Source organism: Leuciscus leuciscus (assembly GCF_965113295.1).
Source record: "Leuciscus leuciscus genome assembly, chromosome: 2".
NCBI lineage: Eukaryota > Metazoa > Chordata > Actinopteri > Cypriniformes > Leuciscidae > Leuciscus > Leuciscus leuciscus.
Window position 1 is genome coordinate 32,177,015 of NC_138726.1, and position 20,417 is coordinate 32,197,431.

Consider the following 20,417-nt stretch of genomic DNA (forward strand, 5'->3'; position numbering starts at 1 on the left):
TTTGGGTGACTAAACCACATACCGTTTTTATCAAAGAAGTCTGGGCCTTCTTTTTTGAGGAGAATACTGGCCAGCTGGGCTTGACTGGCCAGACAGTCACAGTCCTGATAACAGAATATGAGTTATATAAGAGCACGTATATTAAACTCATAATCACACACAGGCAGGATAGTTAGGCTCACATTGAATTTCTGTAGAATCTCAGATGTGGATTTATGGAACCATTCCTCGACGTTGATCTCAGGCTGCTGCTCCAGGTCAGAGGCGTTCGGCGTGCTGGTTTGACGCTTCACCTTCGAATGCTTGGGCAACTCCAGCTCCTCGAAGCTCTTAAACTCTGGGATCCTACCCAGAGGAATGTATTATTGGAAAAAAGAAATGGATTATGAATCTGCTGCATGCCTTAGAAACTGTGAAGACAATTTCCTTCCATTGATTCAATAAGAGTACCATATTGAACAAAGGTGAAGAGGAAAATAAATGGTGCAAATGGAGGTTAAATCTTACTCAGCTTCATTGACACGTAGGAAATCCAATTGCTCCACCACAGCGCCTGATATCAGGGTCTACAAAGTTTCCACAAAGAATGCTACATTAGAACAGGGATTTTCAAAGTCAAAGACATAACACAACATAACATACATGATGGCGTCCTTCAATTAAACCACATAGCATGGATTACACACAGATTCTTAATAAAGCTATGACAGATATTTAGTCAAGAGTCCTAACTGTTTACTTTCACCTAACTGACAATGTTACGTGAATACTCACCAAAATGGGCATTTTGACACATAAGTGTGTGTATTTGATCATTCAAGCGCAATAATAAGCTGTGAAAGTGAACTGAATTCAGCACTCGTGCTCTTCAGATGTGCGCCACAGAAAGCTGCCTGTCAGCCACGAATTCAGTTCACTTTCGCGGTTTATTGTACTTTTAATAACTCATCATCAAGCATGTCCCACTCTTTCTTCTTATTCATTGATGTTTCTTTGCTGCTCAGTCGTGTTTAAGCAGTCCTGCACTGCACACATGTATTTACAAACAGATAAACTATATAGAAAAATCTCTATCGATTGGCATTGTCATATCGCCCGTGCCTCCCCTGCGCGCCCCACACTTTGAAAACCCCTGATAGACCATAGGGAATACAAAGGCATTTAGATACATCATGCAATATTACATTATAATACAATATGTTCTAAATGACTGTTAATCAACACACTAAGCGACTACAGTACAGCAAATAAGTATTTGCCCCCATCTTAAAATGTATATTATGCCAAACTCTGTGGATGCAAATTTGTGTACAAAAATATTGCACAAAGGGAACCTGAGTAAAGACACAATGCACTTGCACAATACACGTTAATTCACACAAAATTAGTTATTTCAGTGAAAATAGGTACTGCTCTTTTCAAGGTCCTGCTATGTCATCTTTCTTTGATTCAGAATCAGGACTTTGACTAAAACTTTTCTTTTTTTCTCTCTTTTCAGCCTCTATGATCTGATCTGGATCATTGTTCAACTGCATTACCCAAGTTGGCATGAAATGAAAAATCACACAATTTGTTGTCTAAAAGCATGTTATTGTCAAAGCCTGATTTTTTTTTTTATCTCATAATTTTGAATCAAAATTTCATAACTACAACTTCTGGTGAAACGACAAGACTTCTCTCTATAGTGATGTATGCACTCAGATTTCTCAGAATATAAACTTCTATTTATCAATATGAAACCATTCAGTGAGAGAAATATGCATTCCCATGTGTTTGTAAGATGTGGAAAAAGGAAGTCAATTTTGGACGCATTACATATAAAATAATTTCTTATAAAGAGCAGCACCTGAAGTCTGTCCACATGAACTTTGACTCCTCCAATGTTTCCCTTCTTAAAAGATGCCAGCATGTCCAGGATGGGGTTGAAGCGGCTCCCCCTGGCAAGAAAGAGGTGACATTACTGTACCTCTCATAAACAAGACTAGGTTCTGGCTGATTGGAGAGCCTCTTACTTAATGTTGTCCTCTCTGATAAGGACCAGGAAGAGAGGCCGGCCCGACATCTTCCAGTACTGCTTAATAAACTGCAAGGCATTCTGTAAAACGCATGTAAATACAACCGCATTAGAAGAGAGTGCTGGAACTTTGGCAATCACATTGCAGCATAAACATACAAGCACAGCACAGACAGCAGGAGAACCACACTGTAACTCTGAGGGTGGACACTGATGATTTATAGGGGACGTTTCTGTCCATTGCCCATTTTCTGCCCTAAATTTGATTCTTTCTTTATACAGAAAGATAGACAAAATATGAAACACAAAGTGAACCCTCTTCTTACATCGTCTGAGGAACCAGTGAGGTGTGATATCTCACCTTAATATCATCTATCAAAAGCATGACATCCTGGGACAAGTAGAAGTCACTGAGATCGAAGACAATTGGATAGCAGACCACAGTCTTTCCAAGTATTCGATAAATCTGAGGGGGAGAGAAATTACCCATTGAGTTACCTGCAACTATATGGATGACTGTTAGATCTAGACATATACTTTACCTCAGACAGCAAATAAAACATACCATCCTTTCTGAACAGACAGACACATTGACATCCCTCTAATTTTCTCTGTATTTATGTGAGAAGTGAGTTACTGCATATAGCCCACCACTGTCATACTAAACATAATCAATTCTCCATCAAATACAGAAGATCATTACTCTGGAGTTCCTATTTTTATCTTCCCCAAATGTCATCATGCTTAAACTGCCTGCAGGCAGTGAGGCTCAGCAGTTTTGGAACCGAACAATAGACTTGTAATCAATCATCTGCACCTCTTGACATAATTTAGGTTTGTGTGCAGTTAAAGGGTTTGTGTGCATTTACACTCATGCCACTGCAATTCATTTGACTTTCTAGATATTAGATATTTTGAAGAATCTTTATGACAAGTGGCTGTTAGGGTTAAAAAATGACAACAAAAGACCCATAAAAGTACTCCATAAATAAATTGAGTGCCATTTTCCAAGTCTTCTTAAAGGGATAGTTCACCAAAAATGAAAATTAGCCCATGATTTACTCACCCTCAAGTCATCCTAGGTGTATATGGCATTCTTCTTTCAGACAAATACAATCGTAGTTATATTAAAAAATGTCCTGGCTCTTCCAAGCTTTATAATGGCAGTTTCTGTTTTGAAGTCCATAAAAGTGCATCTAATGCATTTGTGTAAGAAAAATATTAATATTTAAAACTTTAGAAATTAAAATAACTAGCTTCCGGCCAAACGAACATACAGATTCGACTTAAGTCTAAGCGCAATTTATGCAAGTAATGCGAAGTACTGCTGATATTTACGCTACGCCATGACGCACTACGCTACTTCTGACGTCACAAGTTGCGCATTAGGTGCAAGTCGATTGCGTTTGACAGGAAACTAGAATTTTACTTTGTAATATGTTAAATATGAATATTTTACTTACACAAACGCATCGCTTTGCTTCAGAAGGCCTTTATTAACCACCCAGAGCCGTGTGGAGCACTTTTATGATGGATGGATGCACTTTTATGAACTTCAAAACAGAAACAGCCATTCACTGCCATTATAAAGCTTGGAAGAGTCAGGAAATTTTTTATATAACTCCGATTGTATTCATCTGAAAGAATAATGTCCTATAGACCTAGGATGACTTGAGGGTGATTAAATCATGGGCTAATTATTATTTATGGGTGAACTATCCCTTTAAGCCATATGATGGCTTTCTGAGAAAAACAGACTGAAATTTAGGTTCGGTATTTTACACTTAAAGCCCTGTTTTCAGATAGTTTCTGATGAAATAGAACGGTTAAGATTGAAATTTGGACAAATGCTGCTGGCCCGAGAATTTTCGGTTTCTGTGGTAGCACCCCCCCCACCTCCACAATGGCTGCATAGGTGCACTGGAACAATCCTTCCTAAAACGCATTCAACTTTCGTTTACAAAGACGTGAAACTCACCGAGTGGTCAGGGGTGTTCACTGATATGCTCACACAAAAATCGCTGCAAAAGATGCTTTCCAACAGGTTTTATCGTAGTTTTTGTCCAACTCCATTGACTTGTATTGGATGTGCTGTGAGGTACGGTATTACTCCGCCGCCGGGCTGGAGTGTCTATTATTCAAGCTATCACAGAAACCGAAAATTCTCGGGCCAGCAACATGTGTCCAAATTTCAATCTTAACCGTTCTATTTCATCAAATCAATCTGAAAACAGGGCTTTAAGTGTAAAATACTGAACTTGTCCTTAAATTCAAGAACTGCAAACTGCTGCAACCAGATCATGGGTGAACAAATCAGTCAGATACGTGAATGATTCGTTCAGTACAAAAAGTAAAACGTATTATCTGGTTCCCTGAAAAGAACAGCTCAAGATTATCAGTCAATACCAACTTAAATTTCAGTACTATCAGTCTTTCATATCAATCATATAGATGACTTTTAAAATGTTTTTGGTGGATATTGTGTCATTTTTGGAGATTAGCAGATGTGGTCACTATGAACTGTTGCAGTATGGAAAAGATCTGTATAAAGATTCATGAAAAAAAACCACTTTTGTCTTTTAGAGCTAGAATAGCACCATACAAGTTTGTTACGACATGAGGCTGAGTACATAATGACAGTGAACTATTCCTTTAAAGGAGAGTTGGACTAATATTTAATTATGCACGGTGTTACTCTGAGCTTCTGAGTTATTATAAGGATAAATCACAAAGAACTGTAATGAGGAAGAGCTGAAGTAAATTAGGAAATGTTTGCATTTCCTGTCAGGAGAGTTTGCGACAGCACACAGAACACTGTTTACCTTGCAAGTGCCAATGCAGCCAACGGGCCTCTCCGGTCTCCCACTCAAACCAAGCTTCTTATTAATGGCAAGGAAGCGGTATGCCTTGAAAAACAGAGACACACACACACATAAATATATATATGTATATATCACACTCAATAAGGACTAGAATGCCTGTGTGTGTCCAATATGTGTGTAAAGGTATTATCTGAGCCATTATAGCACAGGCACCATGTGGTTTAATTCATAACATGCATGTTGTGTTCAGTGGTTGATTCTGAAAGCCTGGTTATTTCCTTGGAGAAAAGGTCAAGTTTGTTGTTGCAAGTGTTCGTGCAAGTTTCTTTCAGTTAAAACAGCTAAAACAAGCATTTTAGTCTGGGACTAGCTTTAGCCTTGTCTATGAAACCAGGGGATAGTGTGACAAAGAAGAATCAGAATGAGCCAGACCAGAAAGTTTACCTTGCAGTTTTAAGTTGGTTCAGTGTACTGCTGTGATATTTTTCACAAGTTCTTAGTGCCAATAATCAAGACAGAGATCTGAGCACTTAAGCCATTATTTGAGCGTAACACTTTCACAACACTTCCTCTGTGACCTCAATAAAGCTGCTCTCTTCTGTATCACTAACTTATCATTTAGCTGATACTTTTATATATCTCAAATTGCAGTGCACTTATTAGAGTCTTTGTTCCCTTGGAGCAACCTGGTGTTAAGTGGTGTAAAGTTCATGATTCCTTGGTTCCTTTCGCTTTCCAGCCTAGATTTTTCAATCATTACACTTTGCTGCACAAAATTGTAAGAATAACCAGATTCATGTATTTTCTGAAGAAAATCGTCCCCTTGGAATTATAAGGTTCTATCTGACATTTTTGTCAAAATTTAGTTATTCACACATTCTTATTCTGTGACCACTTCTTTACATTATGTGATGTTGTTTTTTAAGTTGTGTACATTTTGGAACTTTTTATTTAGAAAATAAAAAGGTTCTTTCTACACAGTCGAATGGAATGCAAAAACTTTAAAGCTCAATATCTCAAAACTACTCAGAACGCAGATAGAACCTTATAATTCCAAGGGGACGAAAAGCAAAACTGTGCTTATCAAAAGCTCACCATGATGCTACTGTGCACAAGTCTAATAAGGCTCATCCCATTTTGCATATAAAGCTAGAGAAAAAAATGTCCACCTCTTAATGTACACTATTTTTAGCGTCACAAAGTCAACAGATCCACACAGATATGCTACCATTCAAAGAATTGGGGTCATTTCTTACATTTCTTTTTAAGTCATTTATTTTGCTCATGAGACATGTATTATTATTATAGAGGGTATGCGCGTGACGTCACCGTCGGCCGGAGTGAATGCAGTCACGCCCACTAAGTGGCAAAAAGACTGAGAGGCAGCATTTGTTTTCAGTGTGAATGCCCAAAAAACACACAAAACACATCTAAAATGGGAAAGAGCTTTGCGATTGACTGTACAACTAGATTTGACCAGAAATCTGAGGTACTGTATATTTTTACAGACTGCCAAAAGCTACAGAACAGACTATATTCTGCATAATTGGATGTTTTCAAATAAACACTGACAAAAAACTATACAAGTTTTAGGGCTGGATGATATGATGATATACAGTACAACATTAATGTAAGTGATCACCCGGATTTAGACCTATCTATATTGTATAAAGCGTTTACAGGCAAATTTACTTTATTTATTTCCCCGGCGTCGTCAAGTGACGTCAATGCATTCCCTCTATAAGTTGAAAATGGGGATGCTGCTTAATAAAGAATGAAAAGTGTGAAGGTGTTTTTTTCAGGATTCTATAATGAACAGAAAGTTTGAAGAACAACATTTATTTGTTGTATATATGTTAAGAACAACATAGAATTTGAAATATTTATTAAATATTATATGATTATACAAATTTTATATAATCTAAAATTAAATATGACATTTTTTGTCACTTCTGATACATTTTTTGTGTCCTTGCTGAGTATTGATTTATTTCAAACAAACAAACAAACAAATCTTACTGACCCCAACATTTTTTAACAGTGTAATTGGTCCACACTGTGTGATTCAGTCTCGCTTTTAGCCGGATTAGTCCTCTCCCAGTAACAATTACATGCAAGTTTAACTATAGGTAAAGAGTCTCAGCAGAACAAAACAGTGCAAGGAGATTAAACAGGGGTATTTGAGTCAATGTGCAGTGACTTTTCCATCCAACACATAAACCACTTTGCCAGTGACACTCATCAACCACATGTTTAAAGGCAGAGATGCAGTCACGGCACACAACTTAAAATGGCAACAAATACAATGTCAGGGCAGAACACCGAACAGTACAGCAGTAATTTGCATGATTTATTCATGCCACAGAATTGTATTCCTACCTCCCTGCCACCCTATTTCACCAATGTCCACCCACTTGGAGATCTATGGCCTCGTCCCTGCTCAGGTTTGCCCTTCAATCTTAATCTATGGGATTTTTCGGTCATTTTATTGTCTGCCAAGTAGAAATCACAAGACTGATTGCTTAGAAAAGTAATAGTACACTTCTCCTGAAGCGCAGCACCTAAAAGTCTAAGAACAAACCCCCCTCCCTGCATATAGTGACGCTTGCCTCAGTAATCATATTCCAGTGCAGAGAGTACAAAGAGTGTGCCGACATCTTTACGACATTAGATGGAGCTCTATTTCTCTCTGACCTCCTGCGGTCTGACATTCTAAGAATAACACTCCAATACAAAAGTGTACTGCACAACACGACGAAAAGAAAAAAATACCAGAACAATAAGCTCCTGCCGAGGAGAATCCAGCTCATATCCAACCGAAACAGGAAAATAGATGCTAATTTAGACTAAATCCAGTAGTCAATACGAACATTTTGGAGAGAGATTTATGCTCCAGAACTCTTTTTCTCTCGTTGTGGATCTCTGTACCTTGGAAAATTTGTGTGCAGAATAGCAATGAGGGGAAGACACAACTGAATCGAGAGCACCCTGCCTCTAATCAGAAGCTCAACATGCCTGACACGAAACCTGCAAATGTCACGCATGCTAAGCCTGTAGCACATCAAGAGGGGCAGTGAAGCCACTGTGCTGATGTTGAAACAAACCTCTTTAATACACAGGATTCTACAATTAAGACGTTCACGCTCGTATCACTTTCTGCAGCCTTGCCGCTTGAATTAGAAACAGCACGTCAACCTATGAACTGCTCTCTTATCTGCGCTTGTATTTGACATGATTATTTAAGAATATCAGGCAAAAGGTTTTTGTTAAAGATAAGGCTGAACATTAGGGCTGCACAACTGATCAAATAAAAATGTAAAAACAATTACAGCTGCAACAAGAGCTTTCCATTTTGATAAACTCTCACTGTGTCAAAATGTTCCATTTACAATGTAATTTTGCAGCAATTGAGTATTGTAACCAATCACAGACATTTCTGCATGAATGCAATGGCAGATCAAATTAATTTCAAGTAGTTTACAGGTTATTGGTAAAGACAACTAGGCAAGTTTGCATAAGCAGTCTCATCCACGGATGTATTTTCAATCTTTGTTGTGGCACACAATAATGAGGGCTGGAGAATCATCACCTGACACTCAATAAGAAGCTTTAGAACCAAAGTGAAGGCATAGACAGTCATTTAGAAAGGTTTTAGATTTGCATGTTGCACCACTTACCATGTAGTCTGAGTAATAGCCAATTTGCATTGCAAGTGAGAGATTATTATCAACAATATAATCAACAAGGTAAAGACAGAGTAAATAAGCAAGTATAGACAACTTCAATTATTATAATGGAGGAGTTATCCAGAGCCCAAAAATCTGAATGGCTTACATAGTAAGAAAGATTTATTGATTATAGCAGGACTGGAGTGTTCCAGTATGGAAGTGTTGCTAGATTTCCGTGTATAATTTATTCAGATTTTGGACATATTTTGTTTCGAGTCATGCTGCTCAAAAGTTGACCATAAATGCTGCTTGATTTACTTATTTATGGATTAATAGAATTGACTGAATGTAGAATTAACAGATTGATTCAATATTAACTACACTACTGTTCAAAACATTCTATGCATCAAAGAATCATTAAAAACATATTTTCAACGTTGATAATAATAGCTAATCAGAACATTAGAAAATATTAGAATGATTTCTGAAGGATCGTGTGATATGGAATACTGGAGTAATGGTGGCTGAACACGAACTTTTGCACAGTATTGGAAATTAATACAAATTAATAATTAAATCAATCATAATATCACAAAATATCAAAAGGAAAATAATCCACAATTAAGATTTTGCAGTTTTTGTGCTTTTCCTCCTATCTAAATGAATTATTTAAGGAATTCAAATGTGTATATTGTGTCATTTACCATTAAAGGTGACAGCAACGAAGGTTTTGCAGCTGATCTGAAGTAGGCTGCTCTTTCCAAAGAGCTCCGAGCATCCTTACAGAGGCATACTCAGCAAACCATCACTCCCTCTAATGCACACTTGAGTGCACACACACACACACACACACACACACAACTGACCGCAGATAGAACAGTGTCAAGGGAAGCAGATACTGTTGGGTGTCTGATTTCAAACAGCTTTTAAACCAAACTGCAGTAAATTGCACGTTCCGGTGACAAAACCTTACCACCCACACACACACCCACAGACAGAAGAACAAACACGTAAACACTCTCGCACATATTGCTCCATGATCGGTCGATTACAGACAGAATGAGCACAAAAAAACATTTAGCAAAAGATAATAATCTAATAATCTGATGACCAGTACAGACCAGGTTGGTCAGAAAAATTAACGCTGCTTTCTATAGATATATTGTCACTCTTTTGCTAGTACGTTTACAAAGGTCATTTATATATGTGAGAAAACATTAAAGACTATTTTCAGAGTCTTTTGTCAAACTAATTCCATCAATAGTGCATGAGTGAGGTTCAAACCATGGTGTAAATCTTAAAGAGAATGCAAAAATAATTCACTAACTGACATGAGGGATGTGCCAGTCAATCCAAACCACTTGATAAACTTGCCAATGGTCTAATGGAGCGACTGCCACAGAAACAGATCAGTCTGGAAGATTTGTTTGGTGGTCAGTTTGATTGATTGAAACGGGATACCTTCACCAGCTCTTTCTGAGGCCAGATCTGAATGGGCTCCACCTGCAGTGGGGTCTGAGTTTGAATGCCATAGGTGTTGAGGAAGACCTGCAATCTGAAAGACACAAGCAAGCAAGACATAAGGTGAAAGATTAAAGATAAGGGGTGTCATTTCTGCAACATCAGTGGAATCAAAGGAATTGGAAAAACAATGACAAGCTTATAGAAGCCAACAGAGACTATCATTTTTTTTCCTGGCTTATTTTCTTGATATCACCACCTGTGTGCTCCAATGTGTTTGAAAATAATCATTCCACTGCAAATCTATTGTTGCAATTGTTGTGCCACATTCTATCCCCTGTTCAGAAAACTAATCACATTATAGCGATATCTGGTTCTATTTAAAGAAAATATCATTTCTTTTTTTTACTATTAACTATTAAAAAATATTACATCCAATTTGTCTTTAATGTGGTATTATGCCTAACATTATAATATGAACCCTAACCCTTACCCTTCAACTGTAAAATAATACTAATAAATGTAACATCATAACTACCATAATGAACATGATTCTTTTTTTTATGATTAAAAAACTAGCATAGAGTGCAGGGATAATCTCAAAACACGGAGGACTAATTCACCAGTGGTTCCCTTGAAATTTTCCAATGGGTTTTTATATTTATGGGTAAATAAGGTGTGTGGAAAACATAACTTGACAATACTTGGATACTTCTACAAAGTAAACTGCACACACTCACACTCAAATGTTCTCATGGGTGTGTTTAATTTACGCTGTAGAAACAACAAAGTATCATCAAGGGTTTTAACGTCATCCCTGGACCACTCTATTTTGCATCTCAAAAAAAATGTGTATCCTGCATGGTACGCTAGGCTAGCAGACTAATAAGGTTAATGGTAGGCTAATGCCCCAGTATAGTGACGGGGACACTATACTGCCAAAAGAGCACGTCCTTCGGATGAGACGTTAAACCGAGGTCCTGACTCTCTGTGGTCATTAAAAAAATCCCAGGATGTCCTTCGAAAAAGAGTAGGGGTGTAACCCCGGCATCCTGGCCAAATTTGCCCCTTGGCCTCTGTCCATCATGGCCTCCTAATCATCCTCATATACTGATTGGCTTCATCACTGTCTCCTCTCCACCAGTAAGCTGGTGTGTGGTGGCGTTCTGGCGCAGTATGGCTGCCGTCGCATCATCCAAGTGGATGCTGCACATTGGTGGTGGTTGAGGAGATTCCCCCCTTCTATGTAAAGTGCTTTGAGGTCTCAGAAAAAGCGCTATATAAATGTAACGAATTATTATTATTATTAATGTAATAGTAAGCTAGTGAAGAAGAGTAAATAAAGAATGTTTAATGGACCACAGACTGTGATAACATCTTTCCACGGGTATTAATTTGCTAGATTTATGTTTTTCTTTTACTATTTTTTTTTTTTTAATGTAATGTAAAATTATAAAGCTAAGTGTTATATAACCTTCGAATTAAATTATATTAAACTAGTCATTGCTTCTGCGTGAATGGTTCTAATACAACAGCTTAAGGACTGATTGCAAATTTGACATCTTTCTCTCTTCTGACAAACATAACCGTTCTATAATTTTTTCCTCTTTTGTAAAGTCAGTCACGTTATTTAGATTTTTTTCTTTTGCTATTGGAGTAAATGAGAATGTAACCATTTTATTTGTTGTAGTTTCTGTTCACCACTATTTCCGTTCAGTTCACTATTCTGTTTCTGATAACCCCGGAAATGTGAAAAGGGTCCATTTGACCACAATTTAATAGACATTTATAGTCATATTTACATAGTTGATATGCATCTTAAAGCGGTTATGTAGGATTTGCAATCAAGCATTGATGTAAAGTATCCATAAAAGCCAAGGGGAAACAATCTTGCATGACACTGTAAATACATAAATGAGTGCTCTGCAGGTACTTCTCATAATGAGGGGTTCAACGAATATGTTTACAAGCAACCAGAACCAGCATACACTATAATATTTTAAGAACATTATTTCAGCTTTGCAGGGAAGGTGAGGTGTTAAGTGGAATCTGCTGCTTTAAATGAAGGTATGATGGTTGAGTTGAACAAGTAATCCTGATTAAGGTTTGCAGTGTGAAGGGGAGAAGAGGGTTAAGTGCTGGGGTGAACAATGTTAAATTAACTGCAGAGTGGGTCTGGCTGGGGCCAGATGGCCACATGACCTCTTTCACCTCTTCCTTTTCCCAGAAAAGCTTTAAATGAGAGAGCTGATGGATGAAGGCTACAGAATAGCCCAACAATTAATGTGAAGGCATCAATTAGAGCAGGAGAGAGAGAGAGAGAGAGAGAGAGAGAGAGAGAGAGAGAGAGAGAGAGAGAGAGAGAGAGAGAGAGAGAGAGAGAGAGAGAGAGAAAGAGAGAGAGAAAGAGAGAGAGAGAGAGAAAGAAAGAGAGAGAGAGAGAGAAAGAAAGAGAGAGAGAGAGAGAGAGAGAGAGAGAGAGAGAGAGAGAGAGAGAGAGAGAGAGAGAGAGAGAGAGAGAGAGAGAGAGAGAGAGAGAGAGAGAGAGAGAGAGAGAGAGAGAGAATGTATTTACCTTTGACTTTCTGCTATCAGGGCCACATGAATGACCACATCGTTCACAATGGGACCCTGCAGGAAACAAACAAAGAAGACGTATTGGAAAACTTTGGGTCTCTATGGGGAAGACTTAAAGGCAAGGGCACAGAGTGTAAAATCCATCGCCTGTGAGTTCAGGAATGAGTGACTATACTAAAAATGAAGAAAAGAGAGAAAGACCTTAAGAGTGAGAAAGTCAAAGCACCTAGAGTATAACCGATGACTGGGTGGTTGGAGGGAATAGGGGAAAAACAAGCTTCATCGAGAGGGAGAGAAAGAGAGACTGCAGACAAAGATGAGGGAGATGATGGTGGATCAGAGCCCTGATTCTTTATGCTAGCTCATTACAGACGTTTGGGCTGGATGATGTAGTAATTTCGCTGAGATAATGAGCTACTGATTGCTGAAGGTTTAGGTTGGGTCATATCAATCAGTGGCTAAAGCCCTCTGCCTACACACAGAGGACACCCAGCATCCATTTAAACCTTCCACAGCCACAACTCCAAAACTGCAAGAGCATCTTAATGGCTAATTTGTCTTGTTTTCTCGAGATCGCAACTTGCAGGCTTCCCTGTTTCAAAACAATCGTTATTTCTGCGATTCTGCTTGGTGCTACGGTAAAACAATTAATTGATAACCGAGGTTTGCAGGCACTTCTCTTGCAAAAACGTACAGCGTTTACCAACCCCCTGCAGCTACAACTCCCAAAGCCATAACATTAGCCAGCTAATATGTAAATAACACACCTTCAAATGCGCTAAAATGTGTAAAAAGTTGGGATAGACAGATTTTTTTAGTCTGAAAGGAAGATTTATATTTGTGATGTAAGCTGTTTGCCTCAGCTGTGTTGTAGTTTGATTCCCATTAAAACGGGGGCGATAAGTGCTCGGTGAACAGGGCAAATCACAGCTTTGGGTTAAATGACATATTGGCACAGCTATTTTGTGGAGGCAGTGCAGTGAGTCATCACAAGGGTTGATCAACAGAGACGATACATGCTAATTCTGCCCTGCGTGAGGGCTGCAGAGGAGGAGGATATTTTGTTCAGGTGGATAGAAGCAGGTTCAAGCTGCCCTTGATGGATGGGAAGTGAATGTCTGGGTATGTTATTAATCTGTGACGAGTGCAGAAGGATTCAAAAAGTGAAAAGGTGCAGTATAACTTCAGTAGTTTGCATTGCGCCAAGAACAACAGTGAAACAACTATATACATATATAAACATTAGGATTAAATCATCACCATTAGTGGCACCAAACAAAATTGCAAAACAATCAATTGCAAAACCATAAACATTAACATTTACGCATTAGCCAGATGCTTTTGTCTGAAGCAACTGAAGGCTGGGCATCATACACTTTCCGACCGAACACAACAAAACTCCTTGCTAGGACACGCATTACAAATAAAAACAATGCGTCTTATAAAATTGGTTTAAAATGTAAAATATGTCTTGTACAGACTGAAAATTGGGGCAAAAATCTATGCTAAATGTAGTAGTCAGGACTTAATGCATTTGGGGAATATGTTTTATCTGATTCTCTGGGAACACTCAAAACAATTCATGACCATGGCAGATGAGCAATATGAATCACTTTTTTCTATTCCTATTGTTTCTGTTGTTGATCACCACAGAAATTATTTTCACTCAAATTTCAGCTTCAGTAAATAATATAAAATACATCACAATTGAACGTCTAAGGGGCAGATACTGTACATTTGTACATTGTAAAAGTCAGTGCATTTTTTGGTTTTGTTTGTATAACGTGAGGTATGAAATATGTGCCAGCACACCCTATTATGCTGGAATAGAAGAAAGTACTTTAACAGGCAAAAAAAAAAAAAAAAAAACATATTTCATCTTTGATATGCACATCTTTTCTCACAGCAGCGTAGTTATGGCTTTGTAGTGATGGCAGTTGGTGGTGTACAAATTCCTGCAAGTCAAGTCTACTATTGGTACTAGTGGGAGCCCCCCCTGTACTCTGCATACTCCTGAAGTCTCTCACTCTGTACTGAAGCAGCAGACAATAAACTATGAACAGCTCAATATGACTGACAGTGATAAGAAATGCTCTTTATTAATGTCTCTGTTATCAATCAGTCAAATGATCTCTATTCATAATGTGGCTTCAAGAGCCCCATGGTAAGTCAAAAAGTCAATATTTACCTCTAATGACAAATTTGTCAGACTCTGCAACTATAAATTGAAGACCGAAACAAATGTCACAAATAAAATGAGGAATGAGGATAAAGGCTCTTGCAACTTACAGTATAGCATAATCATGCTGTATCTGCAGAAAACCACAAATTAGTCCTCAAAACATTAAACCTATAAGGCATTGTACCGTGATGGTATCAGATGGGAATATTGTGGTACTCTGATATATACATGTCTATGTGAGATTACCATATTTATATTCATTTACTAGCACTCCAACTTCAAATAATACTATAGTCAATAATATGCAATAGTCAATATGGTATAATATAGTTGTGAGGGTTGGTAAGCAATTTTAATATGTGATGGCATCATTTGAACATTTGCCGCTTTCACTAATTCAACGCAGTCATACATTGACAGGCTTAGACTCTAATAGTATGTTAAGACTGACTGCGGTGTAAGCCGTTCCTGAGTGCTGAAGAAAATTTCATATCTGATACAAAGAGCACTTGAAAAACCTCCCCTTCGGCAACTAAGTGATGTTTTCGCAGATTCTGGAGCCCTGGAAATCACTAATGGCAAAACTCCACAGTTTGTGAGTGCATCACAAAGGTGTAAAAGTACAGACTAATGAAATGCTATAACTGTTGCCTCAAATGCAATATACTGCAATACAGAGTTCACATATCATGTTATTAGAATGCTTTCTGATTCTGCAGACAGTAGCAGCAAACCATAACACAACATTCTACACAACACCAGCGTTGCTCATGTGGCAGTATATAATGCTCTATTTTGACAACCTAAAATAAGCCATTTTCCTGAATCCATTCTTATGGTAAATTATTGCAAATGTTTTAGAGCTGTAAAGATTTTATAATATCTCAATTCAAACTAAAAGGAACTTTAAAGATTCTATTCTAATCGGACAGCCTGAAATAAGCCCCTTTTCTTTGAATCCATTTATGTGATAAATCAATGCAAACCCAATGGACTTTCTCTTAGAGATATGATGTGGATAAAAGAGATATGGCAGATCCACAATCGCATTGCAGTTTGTTCTGCCAATACACAAAAACATTAACCGATGTAAACTGCTGCTCTTTAGGATGCCTAATGTCCCTTTAATGATCAAAATTCAAAGAAGTCTCTTTGTTGATGCAGTGAGATAGCTGTTTGCATTTTAGGTTACACATTTCAGTTGATAAAGCCCCATCAAGCTAAGAGATGGAGATAGAAAAATGTATCTAAAGTCATGAGACCATATTGAAATTCTGGGATTAATTTTTTTAAATTTAAAACCGCAAAAATTAAAGAGTTTTAAGATTTAGAAAAATGTTTAATAAAACAATGAAAAATTGAAAATTGAAGCATTGGCCTCAGATTTTTGAACCCCTATGTAAAAATAAATAAATAATAATATCTTTTCAAAGTAGAATAGAAAAAGTGCTTACTTTTTCAACTCCATTCCACATCTTATAATAGAGTGAGGGGCTCCCTATGCAACAGCGCACGTCTGGCCACAATCACCTTAAAGAAATTGAAAGGGTTGGGGATTGGACTTTGGAGAAGGTGGGAGTGTAATTGTGAACAAAGGCTTGCTGTGAATTCGATACACATCACCCCTCTCTAGAAGGACCACAGATATATTAGATCTAGTCGGCAATCCTTATGACAAGAAGAAAAAAAAAATCAATTTATATTAAAGCGAGGCAGGTGAAAGCCTCAGGAGTCTGGTGCTTGTCAGCGGTGTTGTATGTGATGTAATTCCCATAAAGATGCAGTGTGTGGAGTGAGAGGAGATAAGAAGGCTGATTACTAATACCTGTAGAGCTGCTCCAAAGGAGAGTATGTGCAGAGCGGTTTCAGAAACAGATTGGGACTGTGTTTTTAAGCCTCTGATAAAACACACAGTCACAAAAGTAATATGAAAGAAAAAGACACCGACCTAACATTGACACTTTTTGTAATTCATTTCACAAGCACACCAAAAGACATTAGGTTTAGATGCAGTTCTGTGTCTCACTGTATCAAGTGACACAATAATTCAGTATTTTCAATATTTTACTTTATTCAAATGGACTGACTGGTTTTTGAACCGACAGGTCCTGATTTGGGAACTGATCTGGAATGGATCTGGGGGTCTGTTATTGGTTTGGGTCGTAAGACCTGTTCACACCAACACAAATGTTCAGCGCAGAAATGCAGCCCGATTTTCACACGTCATTTGTCTGTTTGAAAAAAATGGAAGATGGTCTGAATGAAAATGCACTCTCTAACAGTAGGTGACACATATGGAAGTCAGTTACACAAGGGCGCAACTTTACTTTTTTTTGTTTGTGTTATTGCCTTTATTGAGATAAAAAGTAGATAACTGACAGTAAGTAAAGTGGGAGAAAGAGGGGGGCGGGATTGGGAAAGCCGGGACTCAAACTCTGGTCTCCCGAAGCGCACCCGCGCAACACATCAGAGCGTTGCCCACAAGGCTATTGGCTCGGACAAAGGGCACAGCTTTCCAACAAAGTCAAACAGCATTTACAGGTTCTAAAACAGCCATTAGATTAGATTATAAACCCTCTACATAAGAAAATGACACAAAATGAAAAGATGCATTAAAGGGTTCACCCAAAAATTTAAATGATTAAAAAGGTTTATATGACTTTCTTCTTTCAGCCAAACACAATCGGAGTTATATTTAAAAAAAAAAAAAGCTTCCAAACTTTATAGGCCTTTATTAACCCCCCGGAGCCATATGGAATACTTTTATGATGGATGGATGCACTTTTTTGAACTTTCACTCCCATTATAAAGGTTGGAAGAACCAGGACATTTTTTTTATATAATTCCGATTTTGTTTGGCTGAAAGAAGAAAGTCATATACACCTAGATTGGCTTCAGGTTGAGTAAATTATGGGATCATTTTCATTTTTGGGTGTACTAACCCATTAACATTAAAATAAAAATGCTTATCACACCAACATTTCACACATAATATTCATCTTGGTGTAAACAGGCCTTCAACTGCATCTGATTCTAATGATTTCATTTATCATGTCAATCAAAGTGCTGATTGCCTATAACATTGAAGCAAATACTAAACCCTAACCTTAACCTTAATATAGTGTTGGTCTCACATCCTGATAGATAGCATTACTGTTTGTCGCAATTGAACTCATCTATGATTATTAAGAAGTCTGAACTTTTTCTTCCCCAAACCACTTAAGTGGGGTTTGGACAAAACTTAACAGAGGCAAGGTTCTGGACTTTACTCTTAAAGGGTAACTAAACCCTAAACTAGGGCTGGGCGATATATCGCATGACATTGTTATGCGCATCTCGTCAGTAAAGCCGGTTCCTTGATTAGTAGTAAATCGCCATCACCGGCTTTCAGATGGAGCGGCATTTACTACACAGAGCCGTAGTTCACTGACAAGCTGAGCCATATCGCATTAATTATCACGGACGTATCACCTGCGATAATTAATGCGATATGGCTCAGCTTGTCAGTGAACAACGGCTCTGTGTAGTAAATGCCGCTCCATCTAAAAGCAGGTGGTGGCGATTTACTACTAATCAAGGAACCGGCTTTACTGACGATTTATCTGTATTTAGTACAGTGGTCAGAAGGGTATGTAGTGTTGCTGGTTGCAACAGCACTGCTGGACTGCATAGCTTTCCAGCAGTCTTGGAAATTAGGCGCCAGTGGTTGCATGCACTTGGCCTGGAAGACCGCAAGTTCCCGCCTAGAGCTGGAGTGTGCACCCTGCATTTTACGTGGGATTGCTTCTCCAACGCAATAGAGGTGGAAATGGGCTTCTCCACACAGCTCGCGCTGAAAAGCGACGCAGTGCCAAACGCTGCTCCTCCTGCATGGACTCCACCACCGCAGCGGCGTCTTGATGTGAGTGATCATATATATTTGAATCACAATTTATGGTTAGGCTAAAGTTAATCCTCTGGGGTCGACAAACGCGCGGGCGCATTTTGCTGGATTTTTTCACATAGCGGCAAGCTATTGACATTAACTCGATAAAACTCATCAGATGCATGTACTTTACGTTGTCTTGCGACCCTGTGAGTCACTCTCCATTTTAGAGTCTGACAGCAGCTGTCAATTAATCCGTCACTGCGGGTCTCAGGTGCACGCCCCCCCGCTCAGCCCCGCCCTCGGTTCGTCCCCTCTATCTCCGCTGGGGTCTGCCCACTTTTCCAGCATTTTTCAAATATTGCCAGTGGGTGGAGTCAGGCTCTGACCAGGGGTTTAGTTACCCTTTAAAAAGCCTTTGTGTTTTTAGATTTCACAACCTAATAACAGCGTAATTTTGTTTGTCTTGACTAGGTGGCTGCTGAACAATGCTTGATCATCATTACTTATTAGGACATGACAATGAAAGGTATATGCCAAGATATGTTTCCCGTGAAATACACTCTACACATTACAATATCAGAGTGACACTGGATTTGGATTCTCGTACTATAAAGTCTGGAGTTATACTAACTGAGTGAGTGACACATAAATGATTTCTTGCCACATTCATCACATCTGCTGGCTGTCGGTGATAAACATACAACACATCTGTCACCTCTCCCAAAACATTTGAGAAAAGACATTCAGCTCCAACAACAAATATGTTTCCACATGGCCGTCAACACAGAATTACAGAATGTTGCCTGCCCAAATGTACAGCCGTTCTTTTGCTCTCTCCTTAATATTTTCAACCCATCATCGTTCTCTCCTGCACTGTGAAGTGTTTTGTTTGTGTCTCTCAGCATAAAGGTGGACAATTGACGTGCTTTAGAGCAATGTGTTCATGTGGGTGCGTATGCAAGTGTAGTGATGGTCATTGGAAATTCTCCATCAATATTTTCAGGACTTAAAACACACACACACACACACACAATGCTTACATTTATCAAGAGTAATTTCAACAAAGAGCAGCCTCAACAAGTACAGAGTGAATTAGTTCGCCATCAAAGGCGAGATGTGTGAATGTGTGTAAATGTGCACCTAATTGCATACACGTCTTTATGGATTTCAATTATGAATGTAAGTAACATAGTAAGTGCGCATGTTTATGTTCCAGGGTTGTGCTGCATTTAGAACTGAATGGAGAATGTCTTTTAAATTCCAGTTCTTGAATTCCAGTTGAGGCAGCCAAAAGGATGCAGAATATCAATTCAAATTTGAATGCAAGTGGAAATGGAAATAACTGAAATTCAAAGAAAGAACGAACAAACGAATGATAGATACATTTACAAGATGCTTTTATCCAAAGTGACTTACATTATATTCAAGATACACATTTTGTCAGCCCTTGCTTTGAACCCATGACCATGGCATTGTTAGTGCTATGCTCTACAGTTTCAGCGACAGACAGACTGGATGGATGGATAGACAGACAGGACAGACAACATTGAACATCTGCGTATGTCCATGCCGTATGGCCACTGATATGTCTTCACCATTTGTAGTGTGTTTATTTGTGGTGTGTTCTGGAAATCCCTCGGGGTGTTTATGAAGTGACTCAGCCCAATGAAAAAGACACGCACACAGGAGATTTAATGTGGAACGAGTTGCGTCCAATCCCCATAGTCCTAAACTCAAACCCCAAACAATCACTTCCAATAAAACATACCGCTGTAACATCCTGTGTTTTCACATTAAAAGACACAGTTGTTGAGAACAGCCAACA

The 20,417-nt window shown here is 38.4% G+C and overlaps 1 protein-coding gene and 1 long non-coding RNA gene across 5 annotated transcripts in view; one reads left to right on the top strand and one right to left on the bottom strand.

Moving 5' to 3' along the window:
- phkb (phosphorylase kinase, beta) overlaps positions 1-20,417 on the bottom strand; it is a 72,574-nt gene that overhangs the window by 10,566 nt on the left and 41,591 nt on the right. For all 4 annotated transcript variants that reach the window (XM_082162136.1, XM_082162135.1, XM_082162134.1 and 1 more), the window contains 9 exons: positions 12,541-12,596; positions 9,966-10,059; positions 4,837-4,920; positions 2,376-2,480; positions 2,013-2,095; positions 1,847-1,937; positions 508-566; positions 183-345; positions 23-104 (listed from right to left, as the gene is read on the bottom strand). In XM_082162136.1, the coding sequence (XP_082018262.1) occupies positions 23-104; positions 183-345; positions 508-566; positions 1,847-1,937; positions 2,013-2,095; positions 2,376-2,480; positions 4,837-4,920; positions 9,966-10,059; positions 12,541-12,596 (817 nt within the window). The remainder of the gene's footprint in view (positions 1-22; positions 105-182; positions 346-507; positions 567-1,846; positions 1,938-2,012; positions 2,096-2,375; positions 2,481-4,836; positions 4,921-9,965; positions 10,060-12,540; positions 12,597-20,417) is intronic.
- Positions 10,727-11,398, top strand: LOC309493131. Its single transcript, XR_014203811.1, has 2 exons — positions 10,727-10,883; positions 11,288-11,398. It is a non-coding gene; the product is annotated as an uncharacterized lncRNA (long non-coding RNA).